Here is a 23,973-nt window from a genome sequence, read left to right on the forward strand (position 1 = left end):
AATTGAAATTGCACTGTCGCGTCTGTAATATAATTCACTAATGAGCCATAATTAATAAAACAAATACATGACTGATTCTATAAACCAATAAACCAATAGGTTTATAGAATTGTAACGCACTAAGTTATAATTTCTATTTTGTTTGGACCATGGGAACACGTGAGAGGTATGAGAGAGAGGGTGGATGTATATTTTAAATGCAGCTCTCACAGCTGAGCCAAATGGGTTCATGTGTGTACGTGTATGTGTGTACGTGTATGTGTGTGTATGTGTGGAAGTACATTTGCGTGGGAGTGTATGTGTGAGTGTGTATGTATGCATGCAGAGAGCGGTAGTGTAGCGGTTAGCGCGATGCACTATGAACCCGCCGATCCGGGTTCGATTCCCACTCACGGCCACTAACACCAGTGACGATTATCTGAGCCTGTGCTGGGCCTCCCCTAGGTGGACTCAGCCTCAAATGAGTACCTCATGTGATGTTAAACATCGCCACTGGGGAGACAATGGCGGTCGGGTGTGGTGCTGGCCACCCACCCCTTCATATACCGCGCCGGCCTTCAAAGGTGTTCGCTAACAGCACTTGCCCCAACAGTCTGTTAAGGATTTAAGCGTGATCTTTGTCTTTTGTGAGTGATGGTATTGTCATTCACGTAGTGCGTTACAATCCTAGCAATTCCTAGCCATCGTGCACGAAATAATATTCATTCATTTGTCCAGAATAGCCTCAATTGAGTCTTAAAAGTCTTACTAATAATGCCCTTAATCTCCAGAATCTGATTGGTAGTATTGTATATATATTATTTTCCCATTGATCTTAGTTAACTATATATGTAGGTATGATCGGCGGAGACTAATTGGTTAATCTTGTCTCTCTTTTTGATTTGATGAATGATTGACACATCATTACATGACTGAAGTGTCCCATTTCTGTCTAAACATTATTCAATAGTCTTGACTTAAAGCTTTCGTGACTGCAGGAATTCATATTATTTGGTTCTTTCGGTAAAGTCACGTAGGTAGAAAAATAATAAAATGAAAAAAAATCTCGCTATATTTCTTCCTGTCTCAGCAGTCCGCCTGCTGTATTTGTTCACCTGAGGACGATTGCTTGTGTTGCGATTGAAATGTCGTGATTTTTTTTCATTTCATCATTTTTCTGTCTACGTGACTTTACCGAAAGAACCAAACAATATTATTAAATAGCTCCAGTGTTTTTTTAATTCCAAAAGCAGCTCCTGTTTTTTGACGGTGTCCAGGCTTATTCCACGTGGTCCTGGAACGTTCCCTTTTTTAATACTTGAAGGGCATCTGGGGCGTTCCCCTCCCTGTACGGTATCTGTAATATTGTTCTGTTTATTGACCGATTGATGCTGTTGGCCGTGTGCTCGCACCTCAATTGGAAGGCATTGTTAATAAAAGTGAGTGGGCTCAGGCAGGCCAAGTCACTCGAAGGGACGTTGGCCGATTGTCAAGAATACTGATGGAGTGGCAGCCGGGCAATGGGACGCTTCAGATAGGACGTTCCATGAGCAGATGAAGTGATGAAAGTGGCTCACGAGCTGGCACTGGGTGCAATGGTGCATCTCGAGGTTGCGGGAGATAGTGGCGGCATGGGGAGAGGCCTTCCTCCAACAGTGGATTAAACACAGCCGATGATGGTGACAATGATGCGTCCCTTTGTGGCAGGCAGTCAGTGCTTTGTCTGCCGCTTGACTCTGCCACTGTCCCTTTGTGCTGCTGTGCTCCAGGTAAAAAGGACAGCTCCAAGGAGGCGGACGACTACGTGTGTCCTCTGTACAAGACGAGCGAGCGACGAGGCACGCTGTCCACCACGGGGCACTCCACCAACTTTGTCATCGGCATGCGCTTGCTCACCGACCGCCACCCGCGCCACTGGATCAAGCGCGGCGTGGCGCTGCTTTGTCAGCTGGACAGCTAGCCCAGCAGCTCGCCTACCAGCTCGCCCACCAGCTCACCCACCAGCTCAACCACCAGCTCCCCCACCAGCTCGCCTACCAGCTCGCCCACCAGCTCACCCACCAGCTCAACCACCAGCTCCCCCACCAGCTCGCCTACCAGCTCACCCACCAGCTCACCCACCAGCTCACCCCCAGCTCCCCCACCAGCTCACCCACCAGCTCCCACACCAGCTCCCCCACCAGCTCACCCCCAGCTCTCCCACCAGCTCACCCCCAGCTCACCCCCAGCTCCCCCACCAGCTCCCCCACTAGCTCACCCACCAGCTCACCCACCAGCTCCCCCACCAGCTCCCCCACCAACTCGCCCAGCAGCTCCCCCACCAGCTCCCCCACCAGCTCCCCCACCAGCTCCCCCACCAACTCGCCCAGCAGCTCGCCCACCAGCTCACCCACCAGCTCACCCACCAGCTCACCCACCAGCTCACCCACCAGCTCACCCCCAGCTCACCCCCAGCTCTGCTTCCCAGAGCACTGTTAGCTTCCTCGTCGGCAGCAACGGCACGGGCAGTATCATTATCATCATTGGCGAGCACAGCATTAGCATCATCATTAGTAACAACAGCATTATCATTGATAGCATGATCATATGCAGCAGCATCATCAACTGCAGTAGCATCAGCAGTATCTTAATGCTAAGGTGGTAGTTGCTGCAGTGTTTGACAGTAGTAGCAAAACTAGATGTGTCATTATAGTCATCAGCCAGAGGTAGCAATCCTGGTCATTGTCAGCCGATATATCATCGTGAACGCTAATTCTAATATCTGTACCGTTGTCATTGTCAACTAAAGCATTATCATCATTAATCAGCAGTAGCAGCAGCATGGTAATCAATAATATCAGTAACACCAACATCATTAGGATGAAGATTTATTATTATTATTTAATGCACATTTTGTATTAGCTGGTGTGTATTTCATGCATTTGTCACATTCTTAAATATATGTCACGGAATAAGATAATTTGCTTAATAATTGTATGAAATAGTTAATACCCCTCTGATCTTCGAGATGAGGATGTGTATGCATTGCAACCAGTTTCAAAACTTGTTTTGCTGTATTTATGTTCAATCTTGATCGGCTCAACTTTATATCCTAAATTCTGATTTTCCAGCTGCTGTCCATGTAAACTTAGAGACCTGTAAATTATTCAAACCGGATTGGGTGAGACGTATGCATTGTGCCTCATTGCCAGGTTGTATGTGTTGCAGCCAGGATTGGCCGGCTGTCATGGTTAAACGTGATTGGATAGAATTGACTTGTTCAACGCTGAATAATGACTCGCTGTTATGTAGAAGGCTGCTTGGCTGCTGATGTTACTCTGAATCCTGATTGGTAACATTGTATGCGTTGACATCTGATTGGCTGCCTATAATGTGGTGACTTGATTTAATGACATCATAGGCAACAAATATTATACCTGGGCTCAGGTCGGTGTTCTCCAGACAATTTTAAGCCGGTGGACGATCTTATCTGCAAAGTGAGTTCCCAGACAGTATGTTGTGCAGTTACTCATTGGAAATTCACTGTTCAATGTAAATCCTCTCAGCATTTACAGCTATTGCAAGAACTGTCAGATATGGAGGACGTGGGAGTAGAGGAGCACTTTATTTAAAGCGAAGCGATGCAATCTATGAGCAAAATGAGGAATTAAAATAAAATTGAGCACAGCCTATGTACATCATTAATCTAACGAGACCGTAAGCGAGTACTTGCAAAGCACTAACTAGGCTTAGGATCATGGTGCTTGTAAAACTACAGAACCCAGGAAACACTGTAACCATGCGTAACAAATGGGTGTGCTGAAGGTTCTGCTTTTCAACATTCCGAAATAACGACTTGAAACTTCTAAACTGGAGTCTCCATCTCTATTCATGACCGCAGCCACTGTAACGACCACCTACGCCTGTCACGCTCTAGCTTTGTGAAAGAAATGTGGCACTGCCATGTCAGTGGTGCACAAGCATACTCCCAACACATTAGTCAATAACACTCCACCATCAAAGGTGAAAACACACAAGTGATTGTTGGCCCTTTAACACAATGGCCCATTGTGCTATGAAGGAGGGCCATTGCCTAAAAAGCCGTTGGCTGTACATCTTCAGTCCCAAATTAAGGGCCAAGAACGCGCCGTGAGCGTTATGCGTGCACCGTTTTTGCGCAGTTGCCGGCTCTGACCCTGCCACGTTATTCAGGCCGTCGAGTGGGTCCAAGCCCCGCATCTAGCACGTGCGCGAGCTGCACCCCGTGCCTCATCCAAACACATTCCCTCGTTCAGGCCCCGCAACAATATTGACCAATCCGCGCCCCGACGCGCACACACCCTGCTTATCTCCCAACAACCCCGTGGGCCCCCGCTCCACTGTCCACACCGTGCAGCGCAGCTTGTCCCGGGCAGTCGCAGCACAGCGCAATTCGGCAACTCTGGGCGCTGTTGGACTCATGCACCACATTCGCCGCCACGCCAGTAGACTATGATGGCACGTGATCTCCGGCATGATTCCATTACAATTGCGATTAGAATTGGATTCATATAAATGCAACTGCATATCAAGATTCTGTAAAACATCTATCCAACGATCTTATCTTACACCACCACTGCTAAGACGATGTTAAGTTGTGCACAGGCACGGCTACATTTTACAAGCTGACATCTCACTAGGGGTCGGCACGGTTTGAACCGACTCAAACTGGTTTCAAATTGAGCAAACCAAACCAAACCAGCGACGACTGAACCAAACCAAAACCAAACCAAACTAAGCTAAACCAAACCTCTTGAGTTGGCTTGAACCGAAAAGATGCGCGGCAAACAATATTCGCATTCAATACAAATATCAAGTGTATTAATCGCTAATTTCTACGCAGGCTTTCTTCATATTGAGATTCACTAGCAAGTACTGGACGACGATGTCGTCCACAGCCATCTCCTCAAGCTTGGCACGCCCAATGTCCTTGAACGCAGTGTGGTAGTTCAATGGTCTGCAGCGCTGCGGCGCCGAGGGTGCGCATGAGGCTCTGCCGCGTGTCGCCGCGCGTGGCGTCCGGGCTCTCACGTTCGCTCGCCATCGGCTCCTCGTCGCTACCGGCGTGTTTGGTCTCTTCCACGTCGTGGATGAGATACCTTGTGATGCTGGAGCCGCCGGGGATGGCGCCGTCTTGAGCCGCTCGAGCCATGGAGATGCAATTGCAAAGTGAATTCGCAGGCAAAGGCAACTACAGCATGTCCTTTCGTGTCGCCTTTACAACCAACCAAACTAGTTTGAGCCGGTTCCACCCTGTCCGAGCCAAACCGAGTCGGTTTTCGTAGCCCCAAACCAAACCGAACCAGTTCAAACAGAGCCAAACCAAACCGATTTGGTTCGGTTCAAACCGCGGTTTGGTGGTTTGAGCCAAACCGTGCCGACCCCTACATCTCACTGGCTGGATTGCACACTTCGAGTGCAGTGTGTGCAGCAGCTGGCTGCACGCATGGCTTGTTTTGGAAAGCCAACCCCATTGCATGCTGCAGCCTCAATGATGATTTAATGCTACGGCTTCAGTGGCTGGCTTTTGTATGCATCTGCATGGTTACAATTCCTCCCGCGGAGAAATCTCCCTTGTATGGCCCAGTTGTCCTGCTCTCTCACAAATGCAGTTGAATAGCACGCATGCCTTTGGGTCTCAGGTTCGATGTGCAGTGGCGCTGTGTTTTAAATGTTTAATGCTTAACACGGTGTTCGAGGCACCTCTGTAAATCCGTCACAAAGCGTGCCATTGAAGAGCACGAGCTTCACCTCTTTATTGTTTGTGCCTCCGTCTCTTCTATTATTTACTCCTTCGAAGTGGCCACTGGTAATATTGCTGATGCTGCTGATGCTGCTGATGCTGCTGATGCTGCTGATGCTGCTGATGCTGCTGATGCTGCTGATGCTGCTGATGCTGCTGATGCTGCTGATGCTGCTGATGCTGCTGATGCTGCTGATGCTGCTGATGCTGCTGATGCTGCTGATGCTGCTGATGCTGCTGATGCTGCTGATGCTGCTGATGCTGCTGATGCTGCTGATGCTGCTGATGCTGCTGATGCTGCTGATGCTGCTGATGCTGCTGATGCTGCTGATGCTGCTGATGCTGCTGATGCTGCTGATGCTGCTGATGCTGCTGATGCTGCTGATGCTGCTGATGCTGCTGATGCTGCTGATGCTGCTGATGCTGCTGATGCTGCTGATGCTGCTGATGCTGCTGATGTTGAGAGTGGTGTGGCCTAACAGCCATGCGTGTGTGTATCGTGTGTATGCACGCAAGAGTATGTGCAACGCCCCGAGGGGCAGACGACTGCTCTTGTACATGGTGCCTGTATGGCCGAAGGCAGGAATAGGGTACCTCCATTCATCACTGATATGATGGTAATGGTATGGAAATGCACAGATACAGTGCGTGACAACAATTCACAAATCTCAATACTGAAAGTAGAAAAAGCATTTATGGAAGAAAGTACTTTTTCAAATTTCCTGTGTATAATTTATTTAGCGGAACACACAATGACACATTCAATGAATAGTGTGGTTTGTTAAAGCAGCTGCCAAGTCAGCTGCTGGCTTATAAAGAATGCATCGACTGACTGCTGCATTTATGTTCTGCCAGCGTGTACGAGCCTAATGTATCTATAAGCTGACGCACTTGCATTTAAAGTATTGCTGGGTGGAAATGCATTCAGTACACTTTAAAAATACAATATAGAACGTTGGGTCGTAAACATTGTAAACGTTAAAGTCACAGCTTGCCTCGACAGCCCAGCCATATATTCATTTTCGCCACGTTTCTCCAATGCTCACTGTTGTAAAACGAATATCAACCATTCTCCAGTTCTCTATAGTTCTATATAATTTTATACACATCTGTCCTGGATAATTTACCGGAATACGTTGTTCTTTGGAATGTCACATTCATGATATGTTCTTCCAGTATATGTCATTTTCCAGTGCTTGTCTCCCAGACAGCTCTGACTAGGCTATTAACCCTCCACCACCCGACAGAGCAAATAAGATCAAGTTTTCACGTCCTGTGAAAATATGCCAATTTATTTTTTGGCTTTTCAGAAAATTCGGACTGTTTAAAAAGTTCGAGTAAAATACACAAGACGTTTTTCTGGAGGTTACAACCAGCATCATTATCAACATTCCTCCGCCTTTGCTGATACACCAAATACATTTGCGTACTTGCCCCAAGACGTGAAAACTTAATTTGATTGGCTCCGTCACGCGGGGTGGATGATTATAGTTAAAAGTTTACATTATGCCTACACGGCGATCTAACCCAAAAGAAACCCATTATGAATAATAATATTGGTCTTAAAAGCTATTATTAAAAACAATTCTGACTAAAATTAAGCGCTGTAATGTTCACCTGCTTGGATATAATACCACAGTTCCCCACACAGACACACACATTTACGAATATTGGATTATAAAGCACACATCGATAGCGCTACATTATATAAAACACAACACATTCGTTGATAACACTGTGGCATTGAAAGTAAAAATATATAACTTGTAACTTTTCGGGGAATGTCCCTTCACAACACATAAGATTACGTATGCGCTGTTTACGTGCGATGAAGATATGTGCTGTACACAAGAACAGCACTCGTGACCTTTCCTATCTCCGTTTGGTCTGTGTCTCTTCTATGTCAACTCAGCCTTGAAACACTGCCTGGTCCAGTGGGTAAATTTATATCTCAGCAATGCGGAGACAAAAGCAGCCGGGATTGATTCTGGCCAAATCACCCTCCACCGTGTGTAGTGTCTGCCTTATTTCTAATTTATTTATTAAAAAAATATATTTTTTGGAAAAATACGTTTGCTGGATAATCCCTTGAGATGGAACATCCCATTTATAGAGGCGTTCAGCGTGTCGATTGGCACATGGTAAATGCGTAATGACACGTGCACAGACGGTTTAAATCTATAACTTATTCAGTGTGCATTCAAAACATGAATGTCACGCCCGATCAATAGTAGGCGCTTACGAACAATACTTGTCTCTCTATTTAGGGCATGGGGGAAATTGGGGGTGAAACCTTTGATGAAATCCAACTTTAGTTTCCTACTGGAATTATGAACTACTGTGTTCAACCCACGCTCATCTGTAACACAGGCTAACGGAGTGTCTTTTAGTGAATACAGCATGGCAGTGAGATGTTCTCTTAGAGATCCTTCACATTCTGGATGGACATGCTTTAAAATAACTGCAGTCTGTGCTTCAGGTGTCACGGCTGAGGGTGCTGGCCGTGATGTATGGGAAGTGAGATTAGCAGTCAGCTCTTGGTGTTTGGCATATACTCCAAACGGATGGCTTGGCCAAAGCAGCCCATTGATTTGGCATTAGAATGCCCTTACAAGCACCGTCAGGTCTGCGTAATGCATTGCGAATTGATGTTCCTCGACGCCACTGAACGTGCACCCCAGCCACTCTTGATCACATAATGTTGGCTTTCATAAAGAAGTGTGATCTAATTTGCAGGTTTCGGTCAATGGATGGCAAATTCGTAGTCCAACCTGCAAAGAGGAAAATAAACATACACGGTGTACAAAGGTCACCCCCTCCCCCACACGTGATTCGATGATTGTCAGGATGCAGGGTCACAACTCCTAGCATTCTTGTTTCCTTTTTACTGTCTATACAAGCTATTTAACTTTAATTTTACCAGGTAAGGCCCACTGAGTTGTATAGCTCTTTTTTGAGAAGTGACCTGGCCACAAATGATAGCTCAACGAAGTGGCTTATCACGTGGACATTTTTAGCAGCCAAACACTCTAAACGTGTGTTGCTAAATATGGGGGGGGGGGGGGGGGGGAACCCGGAGGACCCGGAGAAAAATCCACGTGACCACAGGGAGAGAGAGACGCAAACCCCAAATGTACAGCAGGCGTCAGGGTCGGGATCGAACCCACGACCTCCTGTAGACCAGGCGAGGTAGTTAACATTTTTGAATTTTGTATCGAGTTCACTCTCTCGCGTGTGCCGAGTCCCTTTAACACTCTCTTTGCCTTGCCTCGTCCCATACGTACTGTCTTGTTTGTACTTCCCCATATGTTCTCACTCACAGTCTGTCTTACTCGATGAGTCTAACTCCAATGGCATAATCATTTGCCTAGTTAAAAATCGATTATGAAGAACGCAATTCAGTGCACGTATCCTGAGCGTTACAATCGATTTAAATACACAAAGCCGACGCGTCGCTATACACCTTTCATGTTTGATACGTGAGGAAAATCTCATTAGGATCGTATCTCGGAAACTGTGGCCAATTCCTTGAATATAATAACGTCCTTTATTCAGCTGTGGGAAATTCAGTCTCAATATCTTGTCACAAGGGTCCTGCATAGGACGTTTTGACTAATTAATTTAATACAATAACGTAGTTTATTCATTTAGTAAAGTGCCACTGAGTGTCAACACGTTTATGTATCGGGACCCTGCAATGGGATGTTTGACAATTTCTTTCATTTGATAAAACTAATCTGTAATGCACTCCGTCCAGAACAGCTCGTCTGCATCACAGATACTCCTTTTGAAGGCTCCTTCATGTCTGTGCGATTCCCTTAAGCAGAATGTTACACGTGGGAGCAAATCTGAATCCAATTTCAAATATACATTCGAGTCTGCATCGTCGTCTGATGCCCACCTTTCTTTAGTCCAGCAGCAGGTTGGATGTCTCGTGCACATTGTGATCTTAGCATGAGCCACCAACCCCAGAAGTTCTCCTGCTATACGAATTTCCTACAGGGAGCAATGATTCCACCTTTTTAAATGATATAGGCGCGGCACCAGAGGTAGGTCTAGAGAGCAACTCTGGAGAGCATTTGGCCTACTCTTTCGTGCAGGGCAGCCGTCGTGGATGAGGTGGGGGCACCCACACTTTACCCCACCACACGCGATCTCCTGATTGACGGACGGGAGGAGCTATTTAACTGCCTCGCCCCTAAATCGATCCCTTAACCTCTGTATTGCAAGTCTAGTGTTGCTACCCATTACACCACGGCACCATCCCCTGGATTGTATCGACTATTAATTATTATCCGTGTAAATAAAATATACGTATTCAATATATTTTAAGACCAAAACAGTGCAATCGATAATACTGTTGTAAAAAGTCTGAGATCGTATCTTCACCCAAGTCATTATTTATATGGCCACGTGACTTGCTGGTTGGTAAAGATTAGGGCCCAGTCGTTACTCTGCATCCGGCCTTCAAATTTATTTCCCTAAGGCTCTTCGCCGCACGTATTTTTTTTTACTTGGAAGAAATGAGAGGACTCCCAAGAATCCGCGACTGACCTTTGACTGGTGGCTCGCGACTGCCCTCGTCGTCCGCGGCGCGCGCCGGCGGATTGAAATCGCTTCGCGGACCGCGAATCGCGATCAATCGACGGCGACAACGCAACACATTCGCCAATAACAGAGCGTGTGGCTTCAACGTATGTGTTGTACTCTCTCTCCGAATCGCAGCACAACAGCCATTTATCCGTTGACCATATGCATGACTATTCTATCCCGTGCTGCTCTGAACCTTGTTATTCTTATTCTCGGGCCATCCGCGACCCTAGCCCTGACCTCGGCGGATGAACATGTGTACTGCTCGCAGCACTCCATCACCTAACACCTGGGCTCTCCAGCAAGACACGGCCGATGATACACCCACGCATGGTAGGCCACGCCAGAGGTACACTTTCCCGCACCTCCGACTAGCACGGTTAGGCTACGTACGGGAGCGAAAGAAGTTCAACATACATACGACAGTGCTTTGTCACCTATGGTCATTACTCGGTGTTGAATTATATAATTGCACTATTTATTTAACCACGTTAATGAGAAGACATCCAGCCAGGTGGAACTGCAGATCGCGTGCTGAACTTACAACCAGAGGGTTTCTGGTTAAACTTCCATAATTCCTCCATGGTCGATACATCGTTTACCGCTTTGTGGGAAGCCGGCAGTGGTTCTGTGGGGAGACTGGCCTTGCCATGGGGATGTGGAATTTCTCCCACTGTATCGAGGTCAGGCGATGACTACACAAAACGTGTAAAGTTATTTCCTGTAAAAATTAGCATTGAGACAGTGCTAACCTCTCCTGATTATAGCGCTGAGCCAATGGTGGGAATTCCACATTCCTATGGATGGGGATGAGTCTGCGCATAGGACAATCGGTGTTTAAATCCCAACAAAGTGGTACCAATTTTGACGACCGCAGAAGGATGATCGGCTGAGTCAACCGTCCGACGGGGATTTTAACTCACGACCTGAGTATCGCGCCGCTCGCTCTACCGCAGAGCCACGTGGTTGGTTGCCACTGCCGCGTCGCTCCATGGAGCGGTCAGAATCTTTGGGCTCTCTTTGTTTTTTAACGACCAGGTCGGTGACATTCCATAACTCAGTCATGGAATGTCACCGACCTGGTCATTCTTTTATATCTGGCTGAATGAACGTCGGTCTCGAGTTTGTATCACATTCACTGTCCAGCGGTGAATTATTCACAGACACATTGATATTCTGTTGGTGTGTGCACGCGTGCGCGTTGGAATGCAGATGAGTGAGAGTGAGTGGGATGCACTCCACGGCATACAAACACTCAGACTGGAACGCAATCCAGTATGTGATTACTAATTACTCTAGACTTTAGAAGGATGTAATTCTACGCTTGTTTTTTTTCAAGTATTCTGCTCCCTAGATTGCTTCGTATGATTAATTATTCAAATGAATGTAAATTATACTTACGCATAGGTTTTCAGGGATGTGCACTACAGCTTTCCGGAACGTGTTCATGTTGTACCCCGTGTTAATAATAAAACTAGTTTCAACTTGGAATGCGTCGCACAACATTCGCTCCCTCTTGAAGAGAGATATCCAGAGAAGAGCGGGGAGGCAGCCACGCCGCGAGTCGGTGCTACCAACAACTGCCCATGCTCTTATTCTTAGGTTTTTTCGGTAAAGTCACGTAGGTAAAACATCAAAATTAATTAAAATAAAATAAAATAAAGATCACGACGTTTCGGAGGCAACACAAGTCTCCGTCATCAGGTGGGACCGTCACAGCCAGATTAGCTGCATCAAGTGAGGCAATGATTCAAGATGTAATCCCTTAAAAGCAAGTTCAGGGGGAGGAGAGGGGGGGGAGCTCATCAGAATTGGCTACCACATTCTGATGAGCCCCCCCCCCCTCTCCTCCCCCCTCAACTTGCTTTTAAGGGATTACATATTGAATCATTGCCTCACTTGATGCAGCTAATCTGGCTGTGACGGTCCCACCTGATGACGGAGACTTGTGTTGCCTCCGAAACGTCGTGATCTTTATTTTATTTTATTTTTATTAATTTTGATGTTTTACCTACGTGACTTTACCGAAAAAACCTAAGAATATGAATCCTTGCAGTCACGAAAGCTTCAAATCTAGAATTAATGCCCATGCTCTGCCGTCCGATATATATCCAGATATTAATGATCAATTCATGAGTGGGAGGAAACCGGGGCATCCAGAGAAAACCCACGCGTGCTAGAGGGCAACACTCTGTCCCGTACAGACGGAACGGGTGGAATTTACATTTGCTGAAGCGCCTTCTGGCGAGCCAGGGAACGCACCTCGACCGATAAGGGAGTGTGGCAACATCGGTGCGGTGCTCCACCAACCCTCGCTGCATCCACAGTGCTGGGTCACAGAGCGTGCGTTACCACTGTCCGACATTTTTGTCCAAAGTGCTGGGAACTTCTTCAGCGATGTAATGTTGTTTTGCTCCCAATACAATCGAGCGAAACGTCAAACAATGCTGAACCACAGGCGGTACAAATCCGAAAGCACCGAGAGCCTTTGCCAATGGTGGAAAGTCAATTTTCCTATGGTATAATCTGGTATTGTCATTGAACAGACGCTGTTAACGTTCCAAAAATCGGTTCTCATTGTATTGACCGTGGAGGGATGATTATATCGCTGACTGGGATTTGAACTTGTGACCTTCCGATTTGATTCAGACACGATACTCACATTGTTTCTTATTATCATCGGGTGGCTGGGATTCAAACCCAGGGCCCCGATATTACTGGCCAGATATTAGCAGTGAATGCATCTGAAACATGAAGCGGAAACTTCACGTACATTTGATGGCCTCTGTGAATGTCATTTGTGTTCCTTTTATCGCTTGGTGACGCATTGTGGAGTTCCTATAAACAATTATCAACGGTGCTGCTGTTCCTTGGGTTTTGTGCCCGTATCGATCATATTGCTGTGCGTTGCTGTTGGAATCGGTCGATAGATTTCCATTGTAGGCAGAAAATCCCTCATCTCATGATCAATTGCTGTCCAGCAAGAAGTTGAAATCTCAGTCGGGGGTTAAATGAGCTCATCATCTCTCTGAAGTCGATGCAATAATTAATTACTCCCGTAATGTGTTCATCAGATTCGCCTTCCATTGTTTAAAGTCTCCAGTTATTAGTAAAGCGATGCACCACTGTGCACAATACTCGACTTGAGCAGCACAGGTGTGTGGTTACCCTCCCCCTAATCCGTGCCACCTGTGCACCCGCGCCACTCCGGGGACAATCGCCCCCCATCACGTGCCGTGCACAATGCACAGGGCACGTGAGTACGATACCGATCCAGCCGCGTTTGTAATCTCACCTGATGGCACTACATGGACTCGAAGTAATGATAATGTCAACGTGTACGCACCGCGCAGTAGCCACTCTTGCTCAAGCAGACAACAACTCGTAGCGACGATGAGCTACAAGGCCAGCAGGAAAGCAGCCACCACCACTAACCCTTGTCCAAACTGTGCGGTCATCTGTAGGCGTTCTCAGCCAATGAGTGTTTACACGCGGCAGGAAACCGGAGCATCCGGTGAAAACCCCCACACGTGCGAGGGGGGATACCCCGGAGAGATCATACAGGTGGAGTTCCGCTTGCTGTACCGCGTCCACGTGGCGAGCCAGGGTTATGGCTCAGCGACGCCGCACGGGAAGCGAGTTTCGCGACGGTTGTGTGATCCACCAACCCTCGCGCGGGACTGCAGGCCGCGTGGGTAACCACCGCCACCACCACCGTGGGGCTAAAATAAAAGAGGTACAGTAAACCCAAAAACAAGATCACATTTCCTCAAGGCACATTTGGTTCAAATGTGCGTTTGTGTTTCTATCAACCACACACGTAATGTGTGTTGTAGTAATTCACAGATAGACAATTGCGTGCGTAGTGGCAATCGGTACCTAGTTTGGGATTCCCCTCTGTTGACTCGGCGTCAAATGAATGCTCAGCACACGCCGTCGTCTCTCTCGCGTCGTGGGGGACGAACACAAGAGTTGAGGGCGCGTCGCGTGGGCTCCGCCACCGCTTCGTCTGCGACGCTGGCCGCAATCGACGCGAACAAGAGCACTTGGCCTGACAGCCGACACGGCACGCGCGTTTGTGTGCGGGATTTGCGCACACAAACCGTCTCAGTACGTCAACGTCTCCATCGTTGAGTGAACAGTGGGCAGTGCTCTTCTCTAGTGTTGGCACTGAGATATCGGCAACGTTTCCACGTTCATGTGTCAGGGCCCAGTCGAACCTTGAATCCGACAACTGCCGAGTTCTGAACAAGTTGTGCAGCCTTACCCAGGCAATGCTTATTTCTGCGGACTTCAAATGATCACGATGATGGGCAGAGTTGACTCTTAATGCAATTTTGTTGTCTAGTGCACCTCATTATCTCTGATCCCACGAACCCTTATTTTGGTATGAATATATCTGGCACAGCTTTCATCTGTCCATTCACGTGGCTCCGTTAAAAGTCTGGCGTCAAACATGACTCACCCGCTGACGACTGAAGTTGCACTGCCCTTATTATGCGCAATTTATTCTCTGTTTTCTCTTGAAGTCACAATTCAGCTGGGAGGCAAGTGAGAAAATGTCAAAAGATTTAAAGTAAAGGTCATTTGGTTTGTACCGCCCTTCATCCTGTGCAGAACACGCGAAGGGGATCATTCACTCACGGTACAAACGGATTTGTGATAGCTACCTCGATTATAATAATCACGTTTACAATTTGTACAAAGTGTTATGGCCTAGGCGGTGTGGCATAGCCAACTAGAACGACAAGCCAATGCCTTCATTAAATCTCAAACCATCGGAGTACGTATGTTGAACTTCTTTCGCACTGTACGTAGCCAACCGTGCTAATCGAAGGTGCGAGTGTATACAGCTCATGGAATAGGCTCATCCTGACTCGCATCCAAATTCAAGCGATGATCATAGCCAATGTTGATGCCACGACACATCGCCATTGATATGCTTTCTTACTTCCTTTCGCCAGATCTATCCGATTTGTAGCCAACACTCAACCTCCAAGGTCCTCTCTCACAGCACCACACTATTCAGCTTCGCGTATTCCCCTATTCCCCGGAGCTCTGTAAATTCCACCATCTTAGTAACCCGCCTTCGCCCACCCATGTCCCTGGTTATATCTACGATGCTTTATCACGTTCTTTTCCTCACTCCCCGGCTGCGTAACCTACCCTGCCAATACATTAATAGCACCCTCTTATACTCACAGCACCCTCCTATACTCAAAGGCCAGACGCTTATTTGGTATTTGCGTCCAAGGTATAAGCAAATCTCTCTGACCTCAGAACCCCGTTATTAATACGAAAATGTACATTCCGACTCTTCCACAGGAATGTATGAAGTCTGTGAACCAACCTCTGCCCGTAATATTTGTTTATTTTCTTCTCACAACCCCGTGCTTTATGCATAATACTCTCAAAATACAGAACCTATGCTTACACTGCCATTTTGGACCAGAGCCAGAGCTGTAACCACCGCTATATTAGGCACTCGGTTCTAAATTGGCTGTAGCTATATTAGTAACGAGTGCCTTTCTAAATGGGCTGGATTTAAAATGGAGCTTTAGGTGCACGCGCGCACACACACACGTTCAGACAGCCCTCGGCTGACAGGCCACGCACGAGTGCGATTCCCATACTGATGCAGGCATGGAGACATGGTGAGCGGCAAAATAAATGTAAAAATTTTCAAAGGTTCATTTGATAGTATGTTAGATTACACGCCTAACTCACGTGATCCAGTACTTTGGACCTAAGGGTTTATGGATCGCGCAGATATGTTACACTGCTATGCCAGTCATCCAGTATGTACATATAGGGTTATATTGTCGTCGGATTTCGATTTAAAGCTTTCGTGACTGCAGGGATTCATCTTCTTGGTTTTTTCGGTAAAGTCACGTAGAAGGGAAGTAATAAAAAAAACATAATAAAATGAAACAATTCTCACTGAGAATTGTTTCATTTTATTATGTTTTATTTTTTATTTTATTTTTATTATTTTATTACTTCCCTTCTACGTGACTTTACCGAAAAAACCAAGAAGGTTGTCGTCGGATTGTCTGCGGGGATAATGGTCAATGGACGAGAGAGGATATTTAATGAAAGATATGGAGTGAGGAAGTCGGGGTGATGTGCAACAGACCGTGAAGGATTGTGACAATGTGGTGAGGCCTTCACTCGGCAATGGATAGACAAATCGTCGGCATGGCAGTCTCGGGAGACCATTGATGTCTTGTGTCTTGGGGGATTAGGTCTGCTGCGACTGCTGTGACTGTGAAGTCCAATCCGCGAGAGGCAGACTCGGCCGCAGTTGTCACAGTTGCAGGCCGGCCCGGATGTTGTCGATGTTGTTGTGGTGGTGTCCTGATGTTCCTTCCTGGATAGACAACGGTCGATGAGTCATTATAGCCGGGCTAAGCTGAAACAAATACTAGTACTACTAATAAAATACATATACGGTGTTTTGGTAAAGTCGTGTTGACCCGGCAGAGACCGCTCATCAACTCCCCACGCTTGGTACCAAGCTGAATGAGAGGTGGTAGCTGGAATCCAAAAACTGTAACCCAGGGTTTAGCAGTGCTGCCACATTGGTCTTAACATGGCCGTGAAAAGTATCCCGAGCCACCTGGCAACCAATCCATTCATGGTTAACCCTGTCATGGCCACCACACCGGTGGGTGTCTGTTTTCACGAGTTGGGTTTTTATCAATGCTGCATGCACCAAGCCCAATGTACAGTGTTGAGTCGTCCATTATTCGAACCGGGGGGTGGGGGAGGCCTTCAATGCTCGCTTCGTGTCGGGAGGGGTCGCTGCTGAACGCATCGTTAGTGGGCGCTGTCCGTGGTGCTGAATCGTCCATGAACCACGCGAGCCCGGAGATTGCGCTCGCTACACAATCACACACGAGACGCGTCGCATCCTCACGCCAGACCCATTTATCTGTCGCACCTTTAGCCCTGTGGTGTCTTTGTAAAATAATAAGACCGGCGTGATTTTTTGCCTATATGCACATTCGAGCAGATCGCCGAGCATTGTGCTATGGATTATATAAGGCTTGCGTTTGTGAATCGGCATTACAGAATTTCATGAATGTCGTGCATTCGTGTGAATGAATATAAGCAGCTGATGTAATTTGCTGCTATCCACACTCAACCGTAGTTACGTGCTACACAGCCGTGTGCCACGGTTGCGTGCCACAACAGTTGCGGTGAGTGCACACTGCTGCGCCGGCCGCGTATATCGGCAAAGCAGTGAGCTTGCCAACAAGCGCATGCGCGCGTCCCTCTGCCGGAGAGAGCAAGAGAGCGAGAAAGAGAGAGAGGGAGGAGGAGGAGATCTGGAGAGAGGGGAGGGAGGGAGATAAACAGAGCGAGGGGGGGGGGGGAGATAGACGGGGGGAGGAGAGAGGATAGGAGAGAGAGAGAGAGAGGGTGCGAGCGAGAGCAAGCAACACGACTAATCCGCATCGTCGCCAGCCAAAGATGGTGGAGTAGCAAAAGCAAGAGAGAGAAGAGTCAAGCGCTGCCCTCTGCGTCGTCGGGAGAAAATGGGAAATGAGTTGAGCGGCGAGGGAGAGGCCATGCCGGGGGCAGCCGCTGCAGCAGCAGCAGCGGGAGGAGCAGCAACAGCAGCGGGGCCGGGTGCTGGCTCGCTCCTGCAGGGCGGTGCCCCGTCTGCTGGAGGCCGAGGACAAGCGCCAACCTCCGTCGCGTCCTCCGCCTTCCCCCCGGCCTCTGCCTCCCCCTCGTCCGTGCAGAGGGCGTCCGTTGCTGGGCCCGGAGACCCATCGCTCTACCGGCACGTAGCCCCCCCCCCTTCGCCCCACTGTGTGATCTTGTTGTAGCAGTTGTGATCCACTGGTCCACACGTCGATTCCACACGCGAGCACATCGGATGGATTTGTGTGCGCGTGCCTGGGTGTTGCTTGTGTATCTGTGGCTCACCTGTACGTGTTGCGTATAGGTCACTGTATGGGTGATGGCTAACAGGCAACACGGAAGGTCTTTGTATGGATTCCTATGCTCGTGTAACATGTCCGTATGTGTTTGTGTATATTAATTCATCTGTCTGCCTGTATGTGTGTGTGTATGGATGAGTGTTCACGTGTCTGTCTGTATATGTATGTATGGGTGTGTCTGCCTGTTGATGAGCATGGGTGTGTGAATGAATGTGGCTGCCTGCTACCTTTTACTGTATTTGTGACAATGGTGTTCACTCGTGTGTCCGCCTATGTGTATGGGCGTGTTGATGTGTCTCTGTGTTCATGTGTCTACGTGTGTGTCTATCTGGGTGTTTGTGTGTGTTCGTGTCTGTATATGTGTACGTGTGTTCACCTACCTGCTTGTGTGCGTGCTTATGTATGTAAATCCAATGTATATATTTGCATAATATATGCATATAAGGTGGAGTGTATGGATGTATGTATGTGTTTACTGTGGACGCTTCATATGTCGGTCCGGTATGCAAATGATGTATTTAAATATTGTGTTGCGCTGTGTGTGGGTGCGTATGTATGAATGCGGGTGTATGTGTACGTAACAGGACATACATGAAGTATTTTTTTTTACATATAGTACGGTATGTAGATTTAGCGTACAGATGTGTAATGTGAATGATACTCCCATCTTTGTCTTCCTGAGTTTCGGACCGGGTAACACGTGCACCAAATGCACCCATTCATATATTTGCGTGCACACACACACACACACGCAAACTCATACCTTCGTGATGAAGACGAGAGTCCACTGAGTAAATATATTTCTTTAGAAGTGCAACCTAAAACAGAAGACATTTTATCTCTAGGTACGTAATGTGGTTGTGCCCGAATGTTTACAAAGCAGGTAACGATGCAATGAACGGCGAAGAATGCGAGCGGGAGGCAACGCTGGGGGGAGCGATTGGGCTACGTGCTGAGAGCTCGACTCACGAATTATTGTCAGAGCATTGTTATCTCTCCCGAGTCGATAAAATAGGTACCACTTTGTGAGAAGCCAACAGAGGCCGATCCATAGAAAGACTGACGCTCGCCATAGGAATGTGGAATTTCCACGCATGCTCGTGGCCCCCCCAACGGCGACGAGCCCCGTGTATTATAAGAGACAGAACAGTATATATATCGCGGTGCTGAACTATGGCTCCCACGTTCATGCCTCCGTCTCCATCAACCCGCATTGACCAGCGCGGTGAAGTATGGCCAAATCACTCTCCCTCCCCTCCCCCTACCCACACGGCGTCGTGTGGCCCTCATCCAGCAGTGGATTGACACAAGGGTTCTCCATGAGCACGTGTCTCTTATAATCGTCAACCAGCAATCTGCGTTTCAATACCATTACAGTGCAGGCGACAATCGCATACTCTCCACATACACACGTATAGCCCCGCCCCCTATTGGGGGATATTTGGCCATACTTCACACCACGCTGGTCATTGTGGGTTGGTGAAGATTGTTCTCTGTGTGTGCAGCATAGACATCTTTCGTCCATTGTCAGACATGGTGTGCAAATTCCTTGACCTACTTACAGGGAATAACGTGTGTGGGTGTGTTACCATCGTCTTAATATTGTACTAAGTGATGTGTGTACAACCCATCCACACCTAACGTGACATTTGAAGGCAGATAATTGGTGTAGTAGATGTGTAATGTAATGCTACATAATGTATCAAAGCGCATAATGCAATGTAACTTCGTGTATGTACCTATGTAGGACGTTTATAATGTGCCCACTGCATTATAAAATGCCCAGTTATGCATGTCCTTGTGCATTACGTGGGGTGGTGTGTATGTATAATGCACATATACATGATATTATGTAATGCACTGCAGTTGATTATGTGTGCAGCGATGTAATGTCACGCAATGCACGCGATGCCAGTGTGATGCAGGGTGGTGCTGCGAATGAAGACGAATGTCAGGTAATGATTCTGATGGTGGTGGCGGTGATAATGCAAGGTGATTAATACGGTGATGGTGGTGAATGATTATTAATTCAAGGTGGTGGTGAGGATGATGATGCTTGTGCGGATGAGTTAGAAGAAATGATGCAAGGTCGAGATGTGGATGACTAATGCGAGGTGGGTGATGGTGGTAGAATGAGGAATATCCGAGAATGACGTAGTATGCGTGAGAGAGCTGTGTGTGTGTGTCTACATGGGTGTGTATGTATGTGTGAGAGAGATCGAGGAATAGCTGGATAAATGAAAGAGAGCTTGTGTATACGTGTGTGTGTGTGAGCTATGTGTGGTGTGTATGAAAGCTACCCGTGTGTGTGTGTGTGTTTGAGAGTGAACTGTTTGCATGACCGGGCGTGGTGCTGGCCACCCACCCCCGTGTGTGCCATGCCAGCCTTCACAGGTGCTACTCGCTCACAGCACTTGACACAATAGCCTGCGTGGGTTACATGGGGGATCTTTGTCGTTGTCTGTATGAGAGTGCGCTGTGTGTGAGCGAGCTGTTTGTATAATTGTAACGACTTGTGACAGGCATCACCACTGTCACCATCACTCCTCTGTTTGCACATCACATGCATAGCAGTGCATTTGGCATTCTCTTCTCCATGACACGAGTGTGCACTGATTGGAAACCCAGGCACATGTCTGTGTTGCCTTCATGGATTTAATTAACTTTGTTTTTTAATAAGTACTCAATATTTCTCTTGCATGTATCTCCATTTAAAATGTTGATCCACTTACTGTATATATATATAAACATGTCATGCAGGATAGTGCTGATTTTCATTGGAATTGCAGTACACACAACGCTACCACTGTTCATCATTGCAACATTATATTACATGATAAGAATGATGTTTAATAATTTGTTAATGTTATCGTATACAATATTACATGATACCAGCCATCACGCATTGATCAGAAAAATACAGACGCTGTAAATTAATGTGAATATAGAACAAAGCAGCTGCTGAGAGCCGCCATCCAGCAGCACGGCGGCGAGATGCGCTTCTTGGGATCGCACCGGGAGGAGTCGAGAGAGGGAAGACATCGGAATGGGGAACGAACGTCGCGTCAGGCTGACTACAGCGAACAGTCTTGTTGAGTGACGGGGGGCAGCACGCAATGACGAGAAGGGACCGATGGTTTAGTGACTGTGATTAGAAGACACCGATGATGCCGTGACCTATGACTAAAAGGAACAGATAATGTAGTGACTGTCACCAGAAGGGACTGATGATGGAGATGACTGTGACTAGCAAGGTTGATGTGTAAACAATGCTGCCAATGCGATGTCAGCTGGGCGTGACAAGGTGCCTGGAACTTGTCGCTGTTGTCGACGGCATTGCCCTTCGTGTGCGAAGGTGACGTTGCTGTGCAGACCGATGCGTGAGTGGAGAGCTTCTCTTGGTTGCCACTTGTAGCTTGGCGTGTGAAGAGATGGTGGTTGCCTGTCGGGAGATCTTACATGGTTTAAGTAGAGGACTGTGGGTCCACACCATGGCGGGGCAGCGATGACATCGGTTTGTGCGCAGGAGTGAGATGGATTGTGACGTCATCGCAGGGCCATGGAGGGATGGGCGATGGATTGAGGAATATGAGGACTGCTGCTGCTGATGATGATGGTTTCTATAATTGGATTATTATGTTGGCACGTTGGAAATGATGAGACGGAGGGGCTCCAGATCGATAGCAAAACGTTGATCTTGAATAGCTGTGAAACGCAAGGTTATGGACGTGTCGCACCGAGCGGGTCTGCATCAGGCCACCCACTGGCCACAACCAAAATTGACCGCCCGTGTAAATGCAGGAAACCGACAGCAAATCAGGGACTTCATAAACAAAGCCAACTTACAATGTCGCTACAAAAATAACGTGCTACAATTAATATTGAGCATCGCTATTCTACAAAGTGGTGGAATAATCTATTTATAGGTTTGTTATCTATGGGACCTTTTTCCCCCAGTATCGAAGTATGAAAAATAAGAATAGGTATTGGCAATAAAACAGGTGTTCAGATGTTAAAATACCAAATAGATACTTTTTTTGCAAGGCATCAAATCTGCAGAGAACGCCAAAAGTCGAACAGCAGGCTGAACAGAACGCCAAAAGGCGAACAGCACTGTCCGCCTTTTGGCGTTGTCTGGTTTGACACTGACGATACAAGGCCATGAAGAAGGCTGTCTCTGGTGTAGGCCAATCCGTTTCAAAGACAATGCATATTTGATCAAAGCATGAATGTTTTCATGTGTTGCCACAAGTGCGTGTGGTTTTACTACTTATAATATACAGCATTACTGCAGTGGAAATTTAGGTCATTCACACATTTTCATTTAATTAAAATTTACATCATGGGACCTCCTTTTGCCAGTAGCAAAATATGAGAATAGGTGTTTCCCCTTTTATCTAGCAACAAAACAGGTGTTAAGGAATCATGTCTGCATTCTGACCACAAGCATTGTGGTTAATGCAGACATGATTCCTTGTCAAAGGTTTCAGTTTGGTGTTTTAACAACTTAACACCTGTTTTGTTGCCAGGTAAAAGGGGAAAAACCTATTCTCATATTTTGGTACTGGCAAAAGGAGGTCCCATGAAGTAGATGCTCACCCCGAGTTCTCATTACTCGGATAGTTCATTGTCTTTGAGCTGTACGCCTTTTGGCGTCCTCTGGTCTAACACCGTTTGAGACGAGGCTCAAAAGAAAGCTGTCTCTGGTGTGGACCAATCGGTTTCAAAGACAATGCATATGCTATCAGAGTGTGCTTTTTTGTTTGCATTTTGTATTGTGGCTAATGCAGACATGATTCCTCGTTCAAGTTCAATTTGGTGTTTTAACAACTTAACACCTGTTTTGTTGCCAGATCAAAGGGGAAAAACCTATTCTTAAAATGTACATGTTTATTGTAAAGGTAAAACAGATAAAGGTGCAGCCCCGACTTACTTGCTCATGCCACTGCTGGCGGAAGGGTCTCCAGAGAGCCCCTATAGAGCGTATTTGGTCTCCTCTTCCACACTAGCCGAATGTCTTGGAAAAGAGGTAGGGGGGTACCCAAACTTTACCCCACCATAGTCGACCTGCCAATCAACTAACTGTGGTTGTTACTCATTTAAACCAACGGGTGGACAGAGGCGAGGGGAAATTTAAGCAACTTGCACCGCTCTTTCAACTGTCACACCAGGGAAATTATCTGGTGACCCCAGGATTACAAGTCCATCGTGCAAACCATTACACCACCAGCATGGTGCGTCAGTGAATAATGAGTACATGTGGAATACAGTGCTTAAATGAAATAGTGCATACATTGTGTAGCGTGACACATTGGGGTTTTTGGATGGGATCCAATGTATGGGGAATGGTTGTGCGGCGTATATCGTTTATGCCAGGTGAGATTTTTGTGATCAGTAGTCCGGTGCATTGCTTCATATTGAGTGGCTTGATTGATTTTAGTTTAATGTAAAGTTGTGTAAGGGTCAACAGACAGGGCCTAGTGTTATGATACATCAGGATCGATATATAATCAATCGTCGGGTGGCCGTTGAGAGTAGTTTAGCACTAACAAATCCGTTTATAAACTGGTTGCTAAAATTTTAGTTTTGTAATTTTGTCTCGTGGTTGTAGGTTATTAGGCTTATAGGTTTACAAAAGTACTGTGCTCCCCGTATCCCCGGCAATATAGAAGATCCATATCATGGATTCTA

The 23,973-nt window shown here is 47.0% G+C and overlaps 1 protein-coding gene across 2 annotated transcripts in view; it reads left to right on the top strand.

Annotated features, from left to right (window-relative positions):
• Positions 1–5,753, top strand: part of DNAH12 (dynein axonemal heavy chain 12) — an 81,421-nt gene extending 75,668 nt beyond the window's left edge. For both annotated transcript variants that reach the window (XM_078610460.1, XM_078610458.1), the window contains one exon: positions 1,749–5,753. In XM_078610460.1, the coding sequence (XP_078466586.1) occupies positions 1,749–1,939 (191 nt within the window). In that variant the 3' untranslated portion in view covers positions 1,940–5,753. The remainder of the gene's footprint in view (positions 1–1,748) is intronic.
• Positions 5,754–23,973: the final 18,220 nt, after the last annotated feature.

Source organism: Lampetra planeri, chromosome 34 (assembly GCF_965212315.1).
Source record: "Lampetra planeri chromosome 34, kcLamPlan1.2.h2, whole genome shotgun sequence".
In the NCBI taxonomy this organism is placed as follows: Eukaryota; Metazoa; Chordata; class Hyperoartia; order Petromyzontiformes; family Petromyzontidae; genus Lampetra; species Lampetra planeri.